Source organism: Porites lutea, chromosome 8, assembly GCF_958299795.1.
Source record: "Porites lutea chromosome 8, jaPorLute2.1, whole genome shotgun sequence".
Taxonomy (NCBI): domain Eukaryota; kingdom Metazoa; phylum Cnidaria; class Anthozoa; order Scleractinia; family Poritidae; genus Porites; species Porites lutea.
Window position 1 is genome coordinate 18,597,613 of NC_133208.1, and position 21,770 is coordinate 18,619,382.

Sequence of the window (21,770 nt, forward strand, 5' to 3'; positions counted from 1 at the left end):
TCATAGTCATTCTCGTCGTTCTGTAAGGGCATTCCGGGACGAGTCTAGTTTTCGACAATACGCAAAAAAACCTCAAATCAAATTTTGTACTCATAGTTGTTCTTGTCCTCTAATTTGAAAGTCTGTATTATCCCCACTTTAGCCTGCAAGGAAGTTCTCTGGGGTGCTCTGGTGGGGGTCGGAGGGACGGGGAAAGGAAGGAGAGCTTGCAACTACCTCTCTAGAATTTGAATTCCACCTCCAATTCCCCCATGGCTCCCAGCTGACTGAGCTATCAGATTTCCACTAATCACTGCAAAGTGGAAACGAGCAAGAATATGAGCAAACATTGAAAAACACGTGCCAAGGGTAATGACGTCATTACTAATGTCACCTCGCGCCAATCAGCATTGCGCATTGACTTTTTCCCTGCAGATATTCAAATTCCAGAGATGTAGTTGCAAGCTCGATATCCTTATTTTTCTGCCCCTCCACCAGAGCGCGCCGGAGAGCATGCTTACAGGCTATCCCCTATTCCTGTAACCGGACATTCCTATAATAATAATAATAATAATAATAATAATGATAACAATAATAATTTAGATAATGATAACATTTACTTTTATAGCACCATTTCCATTGCTGTCCAATGGTGCTATGCAAAAACAATTTAATGTAGTTAAAAAAGAAATTAATAGTAATTTACTATTTAAAAAATTTAAAATTGCCTTAAAATTGACAATAATTACAAAATTAAGAATTTTGGAAAATTAAAAATTAATAGGAATAAAAAGAAGCTGACAAAAATCAAATATAAAGAAAATGTAGGAAATATGTTCCTAGGATGATCATAAATGAAAATTTAAAAAATAAGTTTTAACTGAATGATTAAATTACCGGGTAAGCGGAAAAAGATGCTTTACCTCTTGAAATGTAGGAGTGTGAAAATGTTCATTATTTCTGTTCACTTATGAATTTATGTGTGGTCAAAATGACTAGAAAACCATCATATTTTGTCTGGACAGATTAATGGTCGTCTTGGCCAGACATTGTCCATTGACCAACCATCGTATTGGGTCCAGTCCTTAATTTTTGCTATCATTATTATCATTTAGATTGACTCCAAGGTTACACTGGGACTTGGTGGCATCTTCATAGTTCTTTTCTCCGTTGTCGCCTCGCTTGGTTTCTGGAGCTATATTGGTGAACCAGCAACTCTCATCATCATTGAAGTGATTCCATTTCTTGTTTTGGCTGTAGGCGTGGATAACATCTTCATCTTAGTCCAGACTTACCAGCGTTACAGTATATACGCTGAAGAGGATATTCCCCATAAAGTTGGGCGTGTCCTGGGAGAAGTAGCACCAAGCATGTTGTTAACATCTCTGTCTGAGTCTATTGCATTTGCTCTTGGTAAGCTGTGTAATGAACTGCTCTTAATTGTAAAACCAGCTGTTGCTAAATGCACTCTGTTTTAGTCTTAGTAAGTTTTTCCCATTATATTGTAGTGCTCAGTTCTGGCGACTGTAAATTGCTTCTTGTAAGCTCCTCTCCCGTCCACCAGTAAACAAAAAAACACATCCAAATGTAACCCCTTCTCTCTAATGAATTCAATTTACTATGATGTTTTGAACCTTGATTTAATATCAGTAATTCTCAAAGTCACAAATAATTCATAAAGAAAATACAAAGGAAATCAGATTAAAAACTGCTCATTTTTACATCCTCAATTATTTTCTCCATCTAAAATCCTTTTGTTTGATTAGACAGACATGTGACAGACGTGTTTCATCACCAGATGAAACACCTTAAAGTTTGTCAAAAATACCTCACTGCGTGTCATATTTTCAACTCTCTTCTCAGTGTTTCAGCTGGTGATGAAGCACTGCATTTAACCCTTTAAACCCTAACATCAAAATTCAAATTCTCATTTGTTATCCCTATACGTTTCCAATAGAAACAGTGGGGAGAATTTGTTGAATTATCAATTACATTCATCTTGTGTGATCATGTCCTTAATTCTCATGACCACTCTGTTTTATAAAGCATTGATATTACATGGAGAAATTTGACGCTGATCATTCATAGGGCTTAAAGAGTTAAGGCTAATTGATGTATTATGTGCAAAATGTGTTTTGATCAGCACTGCTATACATCTAGCTTGTATCAAAGTGCTTTTTCCCTGTTATAAGCCTCCGTGGATATACATGTAAGCCCTTCTAAAACTACTTACGAAGATGTAGGAGCCCAGGGCTTATAAGACGCAGTTTACAGTATGTTTGTGTTCCGCTTGTGCCCTTGTGCAGGTCGAGAAGCTTTTTTGATATTTAAGTTGATTATTTGATTGCTTGCAAGAGCTGAAATTGCCTACAACAGCATTAGCAGCTTGCTCAAAGGGCCATTTGCGGAACTGTCTTTCGTTGCAGCCTGAGGAGGTACACTGTATGGACTCCCAGGGTGATTTCTGTTCAACAAACATTCCAGTTTGAAATTTCGGAAGTTCCACCACTGCCAGTGGATTGCTCGTTTCGGCTGCACAGACTTGACTCAAGCCACCGCCCACTCGTTTATTATACTTGTAAATTTTAGGGTACAGAAGAGCATTACTTAGGGACAACAATTTATTTTATTTTGTCAAATGGAAAAGGGACATTTCCGTTAAAGTGCACCCCCTTCAAAGTTGTCCCAAAAATAAAAATGATCCTTTCTATTTGATTTCTAACAAAAAGTTGAGACTGAATGGAAAGCACCAAGGCTACACATTGTGGATTAAGACAGAATCCATCAGGAAATGGAGTAATTTTAATTTTCAGGGGACAAAAATTTTGTACCAGAATAATTTAAACAATATTGCATTTCTTTTTATATTTTTCAAGGGCTATCGATGTAATTAGCTATCTGTGATAATAAGCACCAAAGAATATTTCTTATGAGAGTGTGAGATAATAAATGTCAACTTTCACAAAATGACATCTTACACATGAAATTTCCAGAATTTTGCTTGTGTTTTCATCATTCTTGTAAACTTTGACATTTATTTTCATGGCCTCCCATGAAAATTGGTCTTTGATGTCATAACGGATAACTTATTACATCTATAGCCCTTGAAAAATGTAAAAGAGAATGCGATATTATTTGAACTATTCTGGTACAAGGTTTTTGTCCACTGAAAATTAAAATTACTCAATTTCGTGATGCATTCCATTTTAATTTCCTTTCTTTTCATCTTTTGTTTACAGGTGCACTATCAACCATGCCAGCTGTAAGAGTATTCTCCTTGTATGCTGCGGTTGCAGTCCTCTTTGACTTTTTACTTCAGATTACTGTGTTTGTGGCACTTTTGTCACTAGATTCCAAACGGCAAGAAAACAACAGGTACGACATCTTGTGCTGCATCAAAGAGCCCAAGTTGAGAGGTCCCTCTGAAGGGTGCAGCGTGTACTCTGTCATGAAGGTCTTTGCTGACGTTCTACTTTCTGAATTTATACGACCAGCTATAGTAAGTACTGAATGTCACTTGACAAATATTCCATAAATTAAATGCTAACTTAAGATTATAGGTGAGCATGGAATAAAGCGACTCTTAACCCTTTAAGCCCCAAGTTCAACATACAAATTCTCCACACTGGCCTCCAAACATTTCTTGAAAAATTGGTTGAGAGAATTTGTTAAAAGATCAGAGCATTTTGTCTTAAGTTATCATTCTGTTAATTCTCCTAACCTTTTTTTGGTTGTGTATTGATATCTTCAGGAGAAAATTGATGTTGGTCCGTCTCAGACTAAAAGGGTTGAAGTAATGTTAATTTCCCCTTTGTACCACACGTAATTACAATGCAACATGTAGTAAGATTCAACAGCTAATCATTTGTTTAGTGTTTTTACCCTTTTCAATTAAACCCAATTTAACAGAACTGAATATTCTTTGCTGCCACTGAATAGAAGCACTGAAGACTCATTTATACAGGGTTAGCCTCCACTTAAGGTCAATATACAGAAATGTATTCACAAATACTAGTCAGAAGAAGACCACTGTACATCTGTGTCTATTGTTTCTAACTCAAATTCAGGCACCTTCTCACTCTTGTCTGTGAATAATTAACAATTATTGGACAAGGTTGAGCAAAATATTGTGTTTTGTCTGTGGCATTTGGCTAGGGCAAATAATTGATCTGCGATAACCGAGTTCAATAATTGTTTTATCATTGGATCACCGAGTTTGCTTTTTTAATGAATATCCTCGGGAAGTGCAAGAAGGAGAAAAGCATGGTCGCCATTACACATGTGCAGAATATTATTTGCAGCCAAACACAGTTGGATGGCATTGTGCATGAGCAGACCATTATTTGTAGGCAGTTATTTGCAGGTCACATGGTGGGCTCTCTGTCAATGAAAAGAAAGAAAAATTTGCTTCGAATGAAAATATTATTTTACCTTAGGTTGAGGCTAACCCTGTATAAATGAGTTTTCATTGTGTCTGTTTAGCAGTAGCAACAAATTCAAAACTGGATGATTCTCCCCACAAGATAGGGGTAACTCTCTCTGAGATGGACCCTTTTCAGGGGGGTGTTTGTCTTGTTGACAGGTGGCAAATGAAATGGAGAATGGCAGCAAACATCTCTCTGTGTCTGTTTTTAGGAGTTGTCCATTAAGAAGTTTACTGCAGTTGTACGATTTAAAGCAGTAGTTTTGTCAATGCTATGGTAAACTTTGTCACTTCCTCATGGTGTTTTCTTGTTGAATTTAGATCTGCCTTTTCACTGGTTTGTTGTTCCTCAGTATTTCTGCCACACCCAACATTGATGTGGGGCTTGATCAAGAGCTAGCGCTACCCAAAGTAGGTTCATATTTCACAATCAAGTGTCAGTAAGCAAAAAAAATTATTGCTCTTTTGCCAGATAGAATCCTCCTAAACCAACAAGACAGAAACCAGTTACTTTTAAAAGGAGCACTATTTTTAAACCTCCAGCAATTTCTCCTTACCTCTTCAGTAATTGTTGATTAGAGCAGAAGAGGAGATTTGTAACGTACATGTAACTTAAGTGTATCTCATTCTGGAATAAGATCAATCGAATGCACCCTAAGTATTACACTCATGCGTGTGATCCTGTTATTCCACCTACAGGCCTACTTATGACATGACTACTGGGCTCAAATCATATAACTATACAACAAGATATTGTTAATTTACTTTTGTACATAGTTGAGTGAAATATAAATAGTTATTTTACTCTCAACTAGGATTCCTATCTTCTCAACTGGTTCAGCGACATGAAGCAGTACCTAAATGTTGGGCCTCCCGTGTACTTTGTCGTAAATGAAGCCTATGATTATGAGCATCCAAAAGGTCAGAACATGATCTGTGGTTCAGCTGGTTGCAATTCCAATTCGCTAGTTCAGCAGATCTTTTTGGCATCTGAAAGGCCTAAAGAGTGAGTATGCTGTGACAGCTCCCACTAGTAATTTCTAGTTTTGAGCAAAAATACCTTTAAAGTGCCCCTAACCAGTCAATTTGTTTTTTTTGGTAGATTTCCACATCTTTCAAGAACTCATTTTCGAAAAAAATTTCCAGAAATATTGAATCCTTTTTTTTACAAGCGCTAAAAGTTACTGAAATTTTTTAATTTTGGCGCGCTATAAACCCTGCTGGACAAGTTTTTGTCTCATGGGCTCACTAGGAACGAGCCAATGAGATGCGTCCGATATTTGACACTTTTTAGCTGTGATGTAAGAAAAGGACACCATTCCAAAGCACAAAGTATAGTGTGATCGAAGATTATTTGTTAAGCTTACAATTGGTATGAAAATATGTCCTCTTCCTCCAAAAACCACACATTTTTCAACCATTTTCTCCATTTAACAATAAAGCATTACGGCGAATCTTTGCATATTTTTGCACGATGTCCTTTTCTTACGTCACGCTCCATATTTGGACACATTTGGCCGAGTGGGGGACTATTGTGAACGAAAGGTGAAAATATTGACAAGACTGCCTTCCCTTTTAGCGCTCGTAAAAAAAAAGGATTCAATATTTCTGAAAATATTTTTCGAAAATGAGTTCTTGAAAGATATGGAAATCTACCAAAAGAAAACAAATTGAAGGGTTAGGGACACTTTAACATGTATGTAAAATTATTATTACCGTCAAGGTCTCCAATTACATTTTGTATTTGGGTTGTGACATTTATTAGCAAAAATATTTTATAAAATAGTACAAACAATTATGTGAAACCGTCAGTTAAGTTTTATCTTCATTTTCAGTGTGAAACTTTGTCACTTGTAATGTAAGTGGATGCAGCCATAAGCCCCCGGGCCTGTGGAACCAGGCATTTTTCACACTGATCGTCGGTGGAAAAATAAAAGGGAGGGAGGGTTGGGTGGGGGGAAATGCAAGATCCATAGGCTAACCAAAGCAAGTGGCAGGTGGGAAATGCTGTAATAATTAATAATAATAATAATTTATTACATTTAATATAGCGCTTTAACTATTAAAATATTCTAAAGCGCTTTACAATATGTACAAGAAAGTAAATATATATATATATATACAATAAATGGACAGAAATAATAATAGTAATAAGAATATAAAATTACAAATTAAAAGCTTTCTTAAAAAGATAAGTCTTCAACTGTACTTTAAAAGAGTCAATGTTCCTACAGTTTCTAAGGCTAGGTGGCAAAGCATTCCATACTGTTGGTCCAGCATGGAAAAAGGCTCGACCAACAGTATGGAATATGCAGCTGGTGCAAGAAAAACTGATTACCTCTGAGCTACCAAACTGATTTCCTGTGTACAGCGGCCCCATTTCCTCAGAAAAGGGGAGGGAGCGGCTTTACACATGCTACCAAACTTACTGCCGAACATCAGCAAGAGTTCGTGCTCTTTGTTGTTACAAGGTTTAGACGAATGATCTAAAAATGCCACAATTTTTTTGGGTTTAGCATATTAGACTGCCGATAGTTATTGATTAACTCATTAAAATATTATTACCCATTGGTTGGGTACCAGACTTAAAGGCAATCAGAATAATCATTGTTCAAGAAATTGAAACCTTCGTAGAGGTCATTTCAATAGATCATGTGATAGTGTAATTTACAAAATAATGCAAGAGTCAAAGAACACGACAACGTTGTCTCTGTTGGAAAATATTATTTTTATTGCCTTGAAAGAGTGTGTCTTGTTTTTTTAAATAAAGTACTTATAATAATTACGTATACTTTGAATTTATCTTGTAGAACTAAAATAGCAGAGACAGCTTCGTCTTGGTTAGATGACTATTTCAGCTGGATTGACCCCAATGGTGAAAACTCATGCTGCCGTATGTTGTACACGCATGATCAGAACAGAACAATGCCAGTCTTTCCACCCACCTTCTGCAACGCTACAGGTAAGTGATTTGCATCTGTTGCTTGGATTGTCTAGGATCTTTACAATGATCACTGAGAAAGGTTCAGCATGATCATATGATAATGTACCCTGCCAAGGGCAGACGTTTCTCTTCGCTCATCGCCGCTGAGGGACGTTTCGCGAGTATCGGAACGTCTGCAACTCAGCGACAGAAATTCCATACTGATGACGTAAATCAATGCGTACATAATAACTCCGGTAGTCATGGGGCTCCAAATGCAAAATTTGTTCAATTTTACGTTTCTAGTGGTCGATTTTAGTAGAGATTCGTTGGGTTTACATTGACCTTTGCGGCTTTTTGTCTTTAGTCTGTCATTCGTAAACAATAGTTAAAACAATGAAACTATTCTGTCGACCAATTAGAGCTTCTGACCGGATTCCGGACAGATTTTGCGTCATCAGTATGGAATTTCTGTCGCTGAGTCGCAGATGTTCCTCCTCGCGAAACGTCCCTTAGACTACGAGCAGTCTCTCTTTTTTCTTGTTCCGTCAAGCAAAACGCCCGAGACACGCAAATGACCACGCGCCCTCGTTTCTCGCGTCTAGCGTTTTTGCCGCTCAACGCTCGTGCGCGCGTGCATTCCCCTTACTAAATCGGAAGAAAAAGAGAGGCTGCTCACAGTGTATACATCCCTCAGCGGCGATTAGCGAGGAGAAACTTCTGCCATTCGCAGGCTATGATAATCCTCTGATGTCAAAACATGAGCTATTGAATCTCCTTATGGTGTCCAGTTGAAAGTGCTAAGTTGCCAAAGTGACATTCACCTAAATTTCCAAATTTCATTTTGTGAAATGCTGGAAAATAACAATAATTTTAAGTACCACTGAAGAAGTTTCGTTTGAATGGTCACAATGTAGGATTTCATCCACAAACTAAAAAGTTAGAGCTGTATTCTAAGTACGCGTATTGACTGGACGTACGCATATTTACTTATTCATTTTAGTGTCCGAGCTGATATATGCATTTAGTTTTTATATTGTAAATTTCGAACTTAGCTTCGAAGTGTTAAAAAGTAAATTTAGAACTTAGTTTTAAAGTGTAAAAGAGTACTTAGCTTGAATAGTGTTAATTTCCGGCTTTTTTAATATGTTTTATAGTACTTAATTAGTTTTTATTAATGATGTAATTTAGTTTTAAAGGTGTCCCCAGTTAGTGCCAATAGGCACTAGAACGATTAGACACTTTAATAAAGGTTATGTATGTATGTATGTATGTATCATAGGAAAGAACTGTTGAAGAGGCCTCACGCGATTTTATCCACAGGCTAAAACGCTAGAACTGCATAATAAATAAATGGTACCATATGAAAGTACTCGTATTTGAATGGTCACAACACAAAATTTATCCACAGACTCATAAGTGAGAACTACATCCTAATTAACATTAGTACCACGTGAAAGTACTGCTGAAGAGGTTTCATTTGAATGGTAACACCATAGGATTTCATCTACAGACTCAAAAGTTAGAACTACATGCTAAATAAATAGTACCATGTGAAAGTACTGCTGAGGAGGTTTCATTTGAATGGTAACACCATAGGATTTCATCCACAGACTCAAAAGATAGAACTACATACTAAATAAATAGTACCATGTGAAAGTACTGCTGAAGAGGTTTTATTTGAATGGTAACACCATAGGATTTCATCCACAGACTAAACTGTTGGACCACTTCGTGTCGTCCAATTCGGTCTGTAATCATACTCGTGATTAAACAAATCGGACTCCCGCTACGCGGTCGTCCTATTTTGTTAATCACTCGTATGATTACAGACCGAATTGGACGACACGAAGTTCTGTTACTATTACTAACAAACCTTTTGCTTGACTTACTCACTGACGACATTAAATTTCCTTAAGGGCTGTCCCTTAATTATTCATTTGCAGCAACTTCAAATGCATTCTTCTCATTATACAAAAGTTACAGAGGAAGTAAAACTTAGTCTTAACCTGTGTATATTAGGAGGTCACACAATTGTAAATTTATGCCCTTCTCAGCTTTAGTTAATGCATATAAATATTCGTTCTTCCCTAGAACAATCGCAGTTTAGAATGTCTTCCTTCTTCAGTGGTACATGCGTCATCTGTCAACCTTTTCAAAGCTAGTATTGTGCATAGTTAGTGTTATTTTGTTAGTTTTCTGTTCTTGTCAGGTCCTTGTCCAATTTGTTTCTCTAGTCGACAGTACATTCAGTTCAGTGTAAATTGTATTTGTTTAGCTTGCCGTTGACCAACCATTGCCAGATTAGTGCTCTAATGGTAATTATCACAATTTTTTTGTTGCAGTTAATGATAGTCTATGTTTGCCATGTCTGAATGCTAGTCAAAAGGGACTGAGACCAACTCCTGCCCAGTTTGATAAATATCTACGTTTTTACCTCAGTGACAACCCGGAAACAAAGTGCACTAAAGGGTAATGAGTATTTTTTAACTAGCCACTCGCCACCTACATGACTTTTTCGCTACTTGTCAAATTCGCTACATTCGAGTTCGCTACCTACATATTCGTCTCGGTGTCTATTAGCAAAGTCCAAAACTTGCACCCTCGGAGGGGCAAGCGTAAAAGAACGAAAAATGTATTAAAAGATTTTTTTTCTAGAGCGATTGAGGGAATATTTTCAATGGTTTACAAAAAGTATTAATGATATACGAAATATGAACTGCGGAAATGAAGTGAAAATGAAGAAATGATCGTCGCAGTGAACGCAGTTTATGCAATTGCGTAAAGAAGCCTGAAAAAAATTCAGGACTTCAATGGGGTTTGAACCCGTGACTTCGCGATTACCGATGCGATGCTCTATCAACTGAGCTATGAAGCCACTGACGTTAGGAGCAGGTCAATTGTGGGTTCATATGTTCCCGTGAAAGAAATAAGTGTTAATGATATATGAAATAAATCATATATGAACTGCGGAAATGAAATGAAAATGAAGAAATAGACAGCGAATTTGTTGCCAACTGGAACGTAGCAAGAGCGGTTGTTGTTACCACAAAGGTTTACTTTCAAGTCGCCCAAAAGTTAGCCTCCCACGCAGGCGTTTTTAGGGGATGAAAAACGAGCTCCCGTAAAAACGCCTGCGTGGGAGGCTACCGAAAAGTCATCTCGCCCAAAGTTATGTCGCCCAAAATCAGAGTCATGTCTCCCATTTACCATTTGCCGCTCTTGTTTCGTCTCATCGAAGATCGTAGAACGAGAAATATTATTCATTTGTCGCGCTTGTTTTCGCTGTCAATCCATGGTTAAAGATCGAGATATATACCGCTTATACCGCTTGTTTCCTCTCATCACCGGCTTAAAGAACGAGGTATGTTGCAAATTCATTCCGCTTGTTTCGTCTCATGATAGTTAAAAGAACGAGATACACACACACTTTTTATTGCGTTCCACGTTAGGAGAACGCAACACATAATCCTGTGGTACTCAAGTGTGACCTTTTGTAGTACTCATTTCATGCTAGAGGTACATTTTCTGCACCATCTTGAATAATTTATCTCGTGAGCACAATTAATTTGAATTAATTTGGTTGCGTGGCGCAATGGATAATGCGTTGCCCTTACGCGTTGAAGGTCTTAAGTTCGACTCCAGCCGGGTGAGACTTTTTTCTTTTTTTTCGTAGTCTTTTTGTTTTGTTTTGTTTCTTTTAAAAAAAAACACATGTAGGAAGCGTTTTGCAGCATCAATTTATTAGGAAATAACGTCATATTTGACAGTAAACCTAAAAAAGCTCGAACGCACTTCCTTATCTGAGATTACTACTAGTTAAAGTAAAATTAACTTTGTTTCTATTTGCGCTTCACCTGATAAAATTCAGGCGACATGACTCTGCACTTCGGGCGACATAACTGACCGGTTACCTCTGCGAAATGACGTCTGAGGAACGAGCGTAGAAATTCTATTTTAATGACATGTCATTACTCAGATCTGGTTTTCTTCTGATTGGTCGTGCTGTGAGGAAAATTTGCTTCAACCAATCTGAACCCTTGGGGGTACATACGATTCACTATTTTGTACCGTTTTGAACGGGTGCCTTTTTGACCTGAAGCCTTTAAAAGAGGTGAAGGTTGGTGATAGGGATGTATATATGGTTCCAGCCCTTTTTCTTCTAAAAAAATCTTATAATGTCAGTTTAAAAACTAACTTAATTCTGCAGGCAAAACAAAACCAATCAGGTCATAAAGTAACGTCACTTTTCTTAAGGAAATCCAGGGGAAACCGATTTTGGTTCGAGTTAGCGCGAGTTTCGAGTTAGCGAGGGTTCCAGTTTTCGGGAGTCAACTGTATATCATTATACATGATAACACTTACCTCGACCTTGATTATTCCGCGGGATATCACAAAAACCTCATCCAATAATTGTTTATAATTGCATTGTTTTCGCTGTCTCCTTTTTAGTGGTCATGCTGCATATGGTGATGCTGTCAAGCTGGGTAATCTGACAACTGACAAATATTATGTCCAAGGTAACACAGGTCTTGTAGTAAATATCTTAAGGAAAGATAGTAGTGAACTTACGCAACAGGACGAGAGAGGAAGACAGCAACCTTGTGTGACAAGCGTGACAATAAGTTTGTTTGAAACAACTTTTCGCCAAATTTCACTTTCCTTTAAACAGTTTTTTGTAAAGGACCAGAAAACATTGGTGGCAAGTGACGATCACGGCAAAACACGCAAGTAATAGCCCTGTCACGTTTGTCACACACAAGCTGTGTATTGCCGTCCTCTTCTTCCGCCATCCTGTTGCGTGAACTCACTATTTTCGAGCGCGGACCCACGTCACTCAACCAGAAGAGAGGCCTTTTCTCTTTTGATATTCCTTGACGCTACCAGATTCGATTTGCTCAGAGTCTCAGAGTCTTTGCTCCTATAAATACGATGTTCCTCAAAACAACTTCCCAAGAATGCGAAATCTTCAACCTCTGGTTCACGTGTGTTGCTTAAAAACGTCTTTGCTTGAACTCCCTAATATCGTTAAGCCAATGCCAGTCAGGATTGTAATGGGTAGAACATTCTGGTTTTCCTGGCTGTCTGCTTGTCTGGAATAGCATTGCTTGTGACTTCATGATTGCCTGCTTGCTGCTTGTTTATGTTCATAATGCCATGGCCGTCATCTTTGATTTTATCACTGATGCTGATTGGAGAGAGTAGAAATATCAACCCTTGGTATTGGCGTTAGAGCGAAAGAATGAGACGGTGAATGGGGTGTCTCAACCTTTTTTCAGAATTCAGCATTGCGGTTGCGCGATTAATTAACAAACATTGGCACACTGTGTGCGCGGTGCGCAGTGCAAATTCTGGTGTCTGACAAGCAATGTTGTTTGTAGTAATTATTTATACTAGTTGTTTATGTTAAAAACCCTGTATCAGTCACACAGATTTCTTTCCTTTGTCTTTATTTAGCATCTTACTTCATGTCATACCATACAGTTCTGCGGACGTCATCTGACTACACTGCCGCTCTGAAGCATTCAAGAGTGATGTCAAAGAACATCTCAAAGACAATAGGAAAAGACGTTTTTGCTTACAGTGTGTTTTATGTATTCTATGAGCAGTATCTGACGATAGTGAAGGACACATGGGAGAATCTTCTCTATTGTGCTGGTCAGTATAATTTTTCTCTTTTAGATTTAAAGATAATTATTCACCACTTGCACATCTCCCATAATGCACCTTATTTACCCCCAAAATTTTGCGTACCCTTTGTTTTTCAGTTCTACTGGGTATTACAGCCGTCCCAAGGGAAATTGGAAACAATGCTTATGCAAAATTTTGGGGGGTAGTTAAGGTGCATTATAGGAGATGTGCAAGTGGCGAATTGCTGTTGTTTCGTCATTCCTGTGCCAAAGGCATTATGGATCATTATTTCTTCTGAAAAACTGCCCACCTACCCCTCCCCTAAGCCACCATTAACATTTCTTACTTAGGGCAAAATGTTGGCTTCGGGGAGGGGTAGGTGGGCAGTTTCCCAGAAACGTATCATGATCCGGCATTACTTAGGGACTATACCTAGACACAGAATGCTCCTGTAGAGTTACAAAGGAAGCAAACAAATTTAATTAGGAAGCAATAATCATACTAATTTTTTAGGTTATTTTTTTTTTCCATCTTTGTCACTCGTAGCAACATATCAACAGTAGACATTGAACAATTTCATTGCCTAAATAAAGTCTTACACAATAACACTGAACCATTTTTAATTGATGTGAAGACTTGTTTTAGCTTTTAAAAAGGTAGCCAACAGTCTGACAAAGCCACTTAATAGAACGTTCCCGCATTCCTGTTAACAAAGGCACCAACGCGAGGCTCAGGTAGAAAAAATACGGTCACCTCACCTCGCTTATCCTCTTCGTGCCTCGTGACACTTAAAGCCTTCACAGAGTCCCTCCACTTAGCTTGGTTAGCCGCAACGGTCTTCACTTCCATTGGTCAATTCAGCTTAGGGACCTCCTGTTGGCTTTGGCCAATGCGCCTCATAGAGTCACTCCTGTTATGAGGACCGGCCACAGTATTTCCTTGATAAAGTGAATTTTCTCTGCTTCTGGATTTGGTAAGAATAGGGTTTTACGGGAGGAGGTTATCAGCCCTCAGCCCAACCTCCAATCGGAAGGACCAGGGGACCACACTTAGTCTGGTCTCTATCCTTCGTCCTGTTCAGCATGGGTGGCCCTACCAGGATTTAAAGACTCCAGCCGACATACCGTAAAATTCCGAAAATAAGCCTCGGGACTTATATTTTTCACAGGCCCTTTTTGCTGGGCTTTTTTTTGGAGGGGCGTATCTACGGAGGGAAATTTGCGTTTCGAAATCGATTGAGCTAGCCTTATAGTTGGAAGTAAATTTACCGTTTTTACTTTGTTTTTCTTCGTATTTGAGGGCAATTTTCCAAGTACAAGCCCCCGGGGGGGTTTTATATTTGGAGGGGCGATTTCACGGAGGGTCTTTTGCGTTACCGGTTTGGGGGGCTTATAATTATTTGAAGGGGCTTATTTTCGGAATTTTACGGTAGCTCTGTGGGTCATTGAGACACACAAACTATTCCACCACGGTAAGGTGGTGATCCCTTTGGAGTGGACATAAAATACAGTGATTTGTATGAAATTGTCCACCTAAGTCTTGACCTCCTTTCTTCTTGTTTGCTCCCTGAAGCAGAATACAAGAAAGGTCAACTAACTCTTTCATTCTGACATCGAGTTACAATGAGACGATTTGTCATTCTAATTTTGAATCTGTGGTCGAAATGCTGTGGTATTTCCATTCAAATTACAGTAGCTCCTCGATAATTCAAACTCGGATTAGGATAACTCGAATTCTCCATTAACTCGACCTAAATTTCCTTTTTCTTGATCAAAATTTCACTAAAAGTTATTTCCATAACTCGAACCAACTCGAACCCCTCGAGTTCGAGTTACCGGGGGTTTACTGTAGTTAAAGGAACGAATTTTTGGGCTGGTGTTAAGATCGAAAAAAATAATCATTACTCTAATGAACTTTTCTGTTTTTTTTCTTTCAGCGGCTATATTTGTAGTTACTTTCCTTCTCCTGGGATTTAACTTGAGTATTGCATTGATTGTAACTTTTACCGTTGCTGTAATCATTGTTAACTTGCTTGGTCTGATGTACGTCTGGGATATATCGTTAAATGCAGTGTCATTGGTCAACTTAGTCATGGTATGTTGCAATTCAGATTCAGATTTTTTATTTTTCTGGATTATTTCAAGAGGTTGCTTCAAAAATTACCATGCATTACAAAAGTAAGAAAAGATAAAACAACAAATTACATAAATCATCAACAGTGAAATGTGTGCATTGACCAAAGGAGCTTAGGCTTTCCAGTTAGTCACTGCCAAGTGCATTAGCTAACTGGCCTAGACATCAAACAGACACGCCACACTACCATCATTATGCAAATTAAAACGCTAGATGTAGTAAAATTACTGGTGAGGAAAAGCTTAAACAGGAAATTTCCTCAAGTTGCTTAATTTCGTGCGAGTAAAAATTCAGCGCCAGTATGTTTTGTGAGGAAATTGCTGGCACCTCAGAGAAAAATAGCGTTTCAATGTTTTTAGTTATCTCTTTTGCTCTAAAGGTTTTTTGTCTAGGCCCCCCTTTCTCAAATACAACAATTCCAGATTCCTATTCGTTGTGAATTGCACGGACACATTCATTTAAAATGTTCTTAAAAACTCATAAGGTTTTGTGGGTAAAGGGATTGTAGTACAATTCCAGTTTATGTAAAAATCTCGTTTCTACTTTGAACTTAGTATTCAGTTAAATATAGACTGCTAGCTGTCTCTCTTTTTCTTCAGGATTAGTGATCATTTCCGTGTGTCCGCGCGTTTCACTCGACGAAAGGAAGAAAAAGATAGACTGCTTGTAGTCTAAGTTAGATCATGTTTTTTATTTCAATAGGCCGTTGGAATATCTGTGGAATTTTGTTCACATATTGCACGCGCTTTCACTGTGAACAGACAGCCAACCCGTGTAGAACGAGCAAAAGAAGCCTTGGCTAAGATGGGTAGCTCTGTAAGTTTGCAGTTGAATTTAAACAGTCTTAATTCTTTACTCCTAAAGATGCCTCACCCCCCCCCCCCCTTTTGATTTCATTCACAGAGTAAAAAGGTTAGAAAAACATACTAATAAAAAGCACCATGTGAAAACACTGCTGCTGATTTTTCAGTTGATTGATCGAATCATAGTGGAGGAAAGATTTTGTACGCGACCTCTGAGGAACATAAATTTCTTAAATTGCTGTTTCAGAGCAGTTGTGAGGGACGTAGAAAAAATGAGACACATTTGGAAAACAGTCGATGTACCAGATGGTATAAGAACCCAAATAAAATATTGTGTTATCTCCTCTCGTCTTGAGACATGTTAGTTTTCAGTTTACCTGATAGGTACAATCCATTTGAAGCACTGTCAACAAAATAGCAGGGTTCTGTAATCTGTGGTTAAAATTGACCAATATTATTTTGTTGTTATTACTTCTTGTAGGTATTGAGTGGAATAACGCTTACCAAATTTTCAGGAATACTGGTACTTTACTTCGCAAAATCTCAAATATTTGAGGTATGTACTTAGTAGTATTTCGTCATTGACATAACAAAAGACTTTACGAAGTCGGTATCAGGTACGAGTGTGCGATGTACCAGCGGTCTTGAACTACATTATTTCATGTGGCATGACCTGAAAGGAATTTTGTAACAAGAGAACATTTAAAACAACAACAGCCATTTATAGACTCTCAAACCATTGATTTTATATATATATAAAAAATCTGTGACCAATAGTTCAACAAATTTTCCTCATTTTAATTTTGAAATATTAAGATTTGCCTCAAATTTACAAGGTACGAGTACAAACGCCCTTTTTAAATAATTATCGTAGGCCTTGTGACAAAAATCGTTTGCTTGAATGTCAATCAAACTTGTACAAAATCACGAGTACATTCAACGAAATTTGTGTGTGGTTAGCCGTGAGCTTATTTCCTTAACCCTTTAAGCCCTAAGAGTGATCAGCATCAAATTTCTCCTTGTAATATCAATGCTCCGTAAAAGAGAGTGGTCATGAGAATTACAGACATGATCATACAAGATAAATTTGTTTGATATTTTATCGACTTCTCCCCATTACTTGTGTAGGAAATGAGTGGGGCAACAAATGAGAATTCAAGTTTTGATCTTAGGGTTTAAAGGGTTAAACAGGTAACTCTGCTCCAGTTAAGCTCTTTTCACCCAGCTGTGTAACCTGCATCCTCGGAGACGTAGGGGCGGTCAGTGGGGCCGGGAGAAAAGGCTCGACGGAAGTTTTCAAGCACAGGCGGAAAAGCCTCTGGGTACCAACTCTCACCGGACCATTTCCAAACGGTCAAGCCAATGCTGGCTCCTGATTGGGCACAAAAATATGCTTTGTATTATTGTGCCCAATCGGCGAAAAGCATCTCCTAGGGGTACCCAGGGGCTCTTCCGCCTATAATTGAAAACTTTCGTCGCGCCTGTTCTCCCGGCCCGACTGACTGCCCCTGGGTCTCCGAGGATGTGTAAGCTATTCTTGGCGACGCATTAGGAAGCGCTCTAATCGGCGCCAAAAATCTGCAAGTGGAGTTTGTACATTCTGGGCATTGTTTTGGCCCAAATATTCAGGCAAATCAGCGCGCAAGGATAGTAGTGTCCGATAGCCCGGGGCTAGTGGATTTTGCTTTTGAGCAAGTGAATTCTGTTCTTAACTTACCCGATGGGCAAGTTAATTTTATTTTTGAAATTCAAATTACCGAAGAACTGTCATAAATCCTGCTCATCAAAATTTATTTTCGGGCTAGTTGAAATGACGTTTGGGCTAGTACATAACAGCTAAAGTTTGCGGGAATGGAAAGCTGTACAACTGATTTTCTTTGCACCCTGCAAATCGTGTTTGTAAGAGAAGACACTTCGCAAGCTATTGCAGTGAAAGCCGTATGGCTCGTGTTCGCCACAACACTTCAACTTTCTTATTCATCCTCTTTTTGTTTCTTGTTTTGTCGTGTTTTAATTAACACCCTTGTTTTGCCAATACCCATACGTGTAATATTATTGAAAGGAACGTAGATTACAAATTCGTACGTGTAAATAGCTTTGACCCTTTCCGTATGAAACAGCACATGTCGGGGATCCAAAACGACAACTCGGTCAGTAGAGATGAAATTTTGCCAAATTGTGCTTCTAAGATTCCCTTAAATTTTTTTTTTTAATTTAAAGGGGAAAACTCTGTTTTGGTTTCAGTTGTTCAAAACAGGGATAGTGCTTTATTTATCTAGTGGAAATTGCAATTAGTTTTCTTAACACTTCCACAATCACTATCCAGTTTGAAGTACTATCAAGCGTTTGAACAAGGTGGGCGTGTGTATGCGGTGTAGCTTCCCCAGTTAATCAAGTTCTGGATTTCACAAATTAAATGAACTCATAGACTCTTTCATGCCTCAAGCTGTGGTATAGTTTTGGGGTATTAAGACGTGTACATGTGCGTTGATCAGAAAATCTTTAAAAGCAAGTTCTCTCCAAACTTGATTTTGTTGTCAAAGTGTGAAAAATGAATTTTACTCTTCCCGACCAATAACGCGTGGATTGGTTTTTTTTCCTATTTTTTTTCCTTCCGTTTTGGATAATCTGTAGGGGAAAATTTTAATAGGGAAAGGGTCAAAGCCAGCCTTAAACTGGCCAATTTTTTTATTTTTATTTTTGCAGGTATTCTACTTCCGTATGTATGTTGGCATAGTTATTTTAGGGGCTCTACACGGCCTTTTTTTTCTGCCAGTATTTTTGAGTTACGTCGGTCCACCGCCCAACAAGACAGTTCGCTCATCTTCAGGCAAAAACATCGTTCACTCAACGTCTGAGAGAGCGCCTTTATTACACAGTTAATTTGACGCCAATAAATTATCCAAAAAATAACTTTAACAGGATCAATTACCCCTTTCACTCCCTGAGTCCTCTGCAAAGAATTTGAACTTTTGATTCTATTGGTAAAATCTTAAAACGCCTCTCTCCTCCGCAGAGGCCAGCCGGCAAGGCCCTGAGCGCGAGGACCAGAAACTCTGGTCTGAAGTCCTAGATTTTAGGACTTCCGGTCGTTTCCTGATTTTCTACGACGTTTAACCCCTCTCCTCAGCCTCCCTAACACACAACAAGCCATTCTCGTCCCCAGGGCCTCCTGGTCCTCGTGCTCAGGCCTCGCCGGCTAAGGGAACAAGAGGCTCTGGGGACGAGAATCCCCTGTTGTGTGTTAAAGAAGCTGGGGAGAGTGGTTAAAGGTTGATCTTCCACCGCGCGCTTCCTGTTTTTTAATTATTCCTATTCTATTGGAATAATAATAATAATAATAATAATAATGGAATTTATATATTCTAAGTGCTTTACAATGTAAAAAAGGAGATAAGAATATCATTAATCATTAATAATTGGAATACCCAGCGGGGGCCGCTGCGGAGAAGATAGCTAACATATCATCATCTTTCCAATCAAAGCCTTTGAGCAGTACCTTCCTTTGTGTCTGAACAAAATCCTGTGGTTTAACCAGTCAAATAAAACTTCGCCAATAGCACTATCACATGGTGCTGTTTGTTTTTCACTGTTGTGCAAAAAAAGACTCTCTAAGTGTGATTTAGGCTCTTGGGAGTGAAAGGACTAACGTAATCGTTGAGGTCTCTAACCATAACGATCTTTTGGCTTAGGTATTCTACTTTCGCATGTATCTCGGTGTTGTGTTGATTGGAGCGTTTCATGGACTCATTTTCTTACCCGTTCTATTGAGCTACATTGGGCCAATGTCATCACGCACATTGAAGCTTCCGGACCATTCGTCTCTGAGAACGCCCTTTTATGACGGTACAGAGGAACGGCGGCCGCTTCTGACCGAGCGCACCTCTATACAATGACCTCAAGGGACTTGTATTAAGATGATGTAATTACATTTTGCTCTTTCTGCATGCTGTGCATGGCTTTGTCTTCAACTTCCAAAAAAAAAAAAGAAAACATAAGAGAAAAAATGGAAAACTTGCTAATACTGTGTCCCCATATAATTTAATCATCTCTCTTGGTCTCTTAACCTTGTAAGTCTAATATATCGAATTGTAAAAAAAGGCTCTTTGTTGAACATGAATTGAAATAGGAATTTCTCAATTTATTTCCCGAGCTGAAAATAGCTCATGTTAGTTGGACTTGTCACAATAAAACAGCCTTGTTCTTATAGGCGTTTTTTATTCTTAACTAGCGGGATTCGCTATTTGCACATTTCCCATAATGCACCTAGTTTTCCCATAAAATTCTGCATAAGCATAATCTAAAAATTGCTGACGTCATTGTTTCATTTTTCCTCATTAGTATACGACTTAACTCACAGAAGCCGTGGCCATATAAATGAACTAAATGCTCAAGTTAAGAGAGCTGATTAAGTTGAGCAATTTGAACAATTTTCAGCTCTTTGCAAGCAACATTGAAGGAAATATCAGCCACGAAAAACTGCGAAATAGCTGTGTGGTGAAAAACTTAATGAGCCACACATTCTCTGTAAAATTTCGAGTTTTAGAAGAGAATTTCTCCGAAACCATTTCGTGTATTGGGCTCAAAATTTCAGAGATAATGTAAACAAAGATTCGCCTATATCCAGAAGAAATTAAAAGCAAAGGTTGTGCAAAACTTTGGGGGGCAAGCAAGTTGGAGTATGAGAGATGTGCAAATGACGAATGAGTGAATTATCTCATTTTAACTCCCATGGGCCATAAAAGAGTACAACAGTAGGGAAGTGGTGCTATTAAGGTTTTTGTTACCAGGTGATGACGATGTTAGTCACTCACATGGTGTTACCAATAGACTGAACACAGCCCTCTGTCTTTTCCGTAATATCGTCGAGATCGAAGACTTTGCGCAATGGGCGGCCATCTTGGTTTCAAATGTGCCGAGTTTTGCCTGGGGGTGATTGTCAAATGTACTTAGGGGCCGGATGATGGTAAAAAAAACCCGACGCCCACCCCATCGGTACATATAAAACCAAGATGGCTGCCCGTCGCTCGATACAAAAAAAAAAGAGACTGTAAACAGTCTATGTTGCCATGCAAATGATAGTCTCCTTTGCAGCCGCTGGGGCTGGAGCCAAGCAATGCTCCCTGCGCCCAAGCCAAGCCAAGGCACAGGGTGAAAAGGATAGTGGAAGCTGTGTTACGCGCGGCAACGCTTTTCCCGTTGACTAGAAGAAAACGAAAACCATTGCTGCGGAGGTTATTAGTGTGAGCTTCAAATTATTGATGTAACCCTTTTTACTCTTCCCCCTTTTCCCGCCTCCCTTCCCCCCCACCCTAAAAAAAATGAGAGGGCAATGGCGCTCCTTTTTTCCTTTCTCGGAGGGAGGGTGCGGCTACAAGTAGGCTAGTGCAACGGCAGCGAAAACGTCACTTTTGAAATGGATTCGCGTTTTTTTCTATTCTAAACTTTGTCGCCTTTATAACAATGGGCCCTTGCAGCTAGCCATTCTCGTGATACAAAACCGCCGCACTGAAGAGCAAAAGTGGCACTGGGACATGACAAACAGAGGAAATTGGGATTCAAAATTTATTTATGTCTCTTGTTTCTCTTGTCCCAGTGCGACTTATGCTCTTCAGCAGGGAGGTTTTGTACCACAGGTAAGGGTTAGGGTCAGGGTTAACTGCAACAGGCCTATTTGCTCAAAATGTCAGTTGAAGGCGATTTTCCCAGGAGTTGTCTTGGAAAAAAATATCGATCCAAATTTTGGATCCAAAAATCTACACGAACCCTGAACGTGCAAAAACGAGTTTAACTGCAAATCGTTTATTTGGAGTGAGTTTGATGTGAATGCGAAAAAATGGTTTTCGTATCAAAGGCGTCGCACCTAGACCTGCTAGAC

At 38.8% G+C, this 21,770-nt stretch overlaps 1 protein-coding gene across 2 annotated transcripts in view; it reads left to right on the forward strand.

Moving 5' to 3' along the window:
- Window positions 1-20,099, forward strand: part of LOC140947078 (NPC intracellular cholesterol transporter 1-like) — a 30,999-nt gene extending 10,900 nt beyond the window's left edge. Inside the window, exons 5-16 of one of the 2 annotated variants that reach the window (XM_073396159.1) lie at window positions 1,095-1,392; window positions 3,219-3,478; window positions 4,724-4,813; window positions 5,218-5,408; window positions 7,213-7,364; window positions 9,671-9,797; window positions 11,778-11,845; window positions 12,783-12,983; window positions 14,893-15,050; window positions 15,792-15,905; window positions 16,374-16,448; window positions 18,599-19,728. In XM_073396159.1, the coding sequence (XP_073252260.1) occupies window positions 1,095-1,392; window positions 3,219-3,478; window positions 4,724-4,813; window positions 5,218-5,408; window positions 7,213-7,364; window positions 9,671-9,797; window positions 11,778-11,845; window positions 12,783-12,983; window positions 14,893-15,050; window positions 15,792-15,905; window positions 16,374-16,448; window positions 18,599-18,775 (1,911 nt within the window). In that variant the 3' untranslated portion in view covers window positions 18,776-19,728. Of the gene's footprint in view, window positions 1-1,094; window positions 1,393-3,218; window positions 3,479-4,723; window positions 4,814-5,217; window positions 5,409-7,212; window positions 7,365-9,670; window positions 9,798-11,777; window positions 11,846-12,782; window positions 12,984-14,892; window positions 15,051-15,791; window positions 15,906-16,373; window positions 16,449-18,598 lie in introns of both variants that reach the window. The other variant, XM_073396158.1, reaches the window with a different exon arrangement.
- The last annotated feature ends 1,671 nt before the right edge of the window (window positions 20,100-21,770 follow it).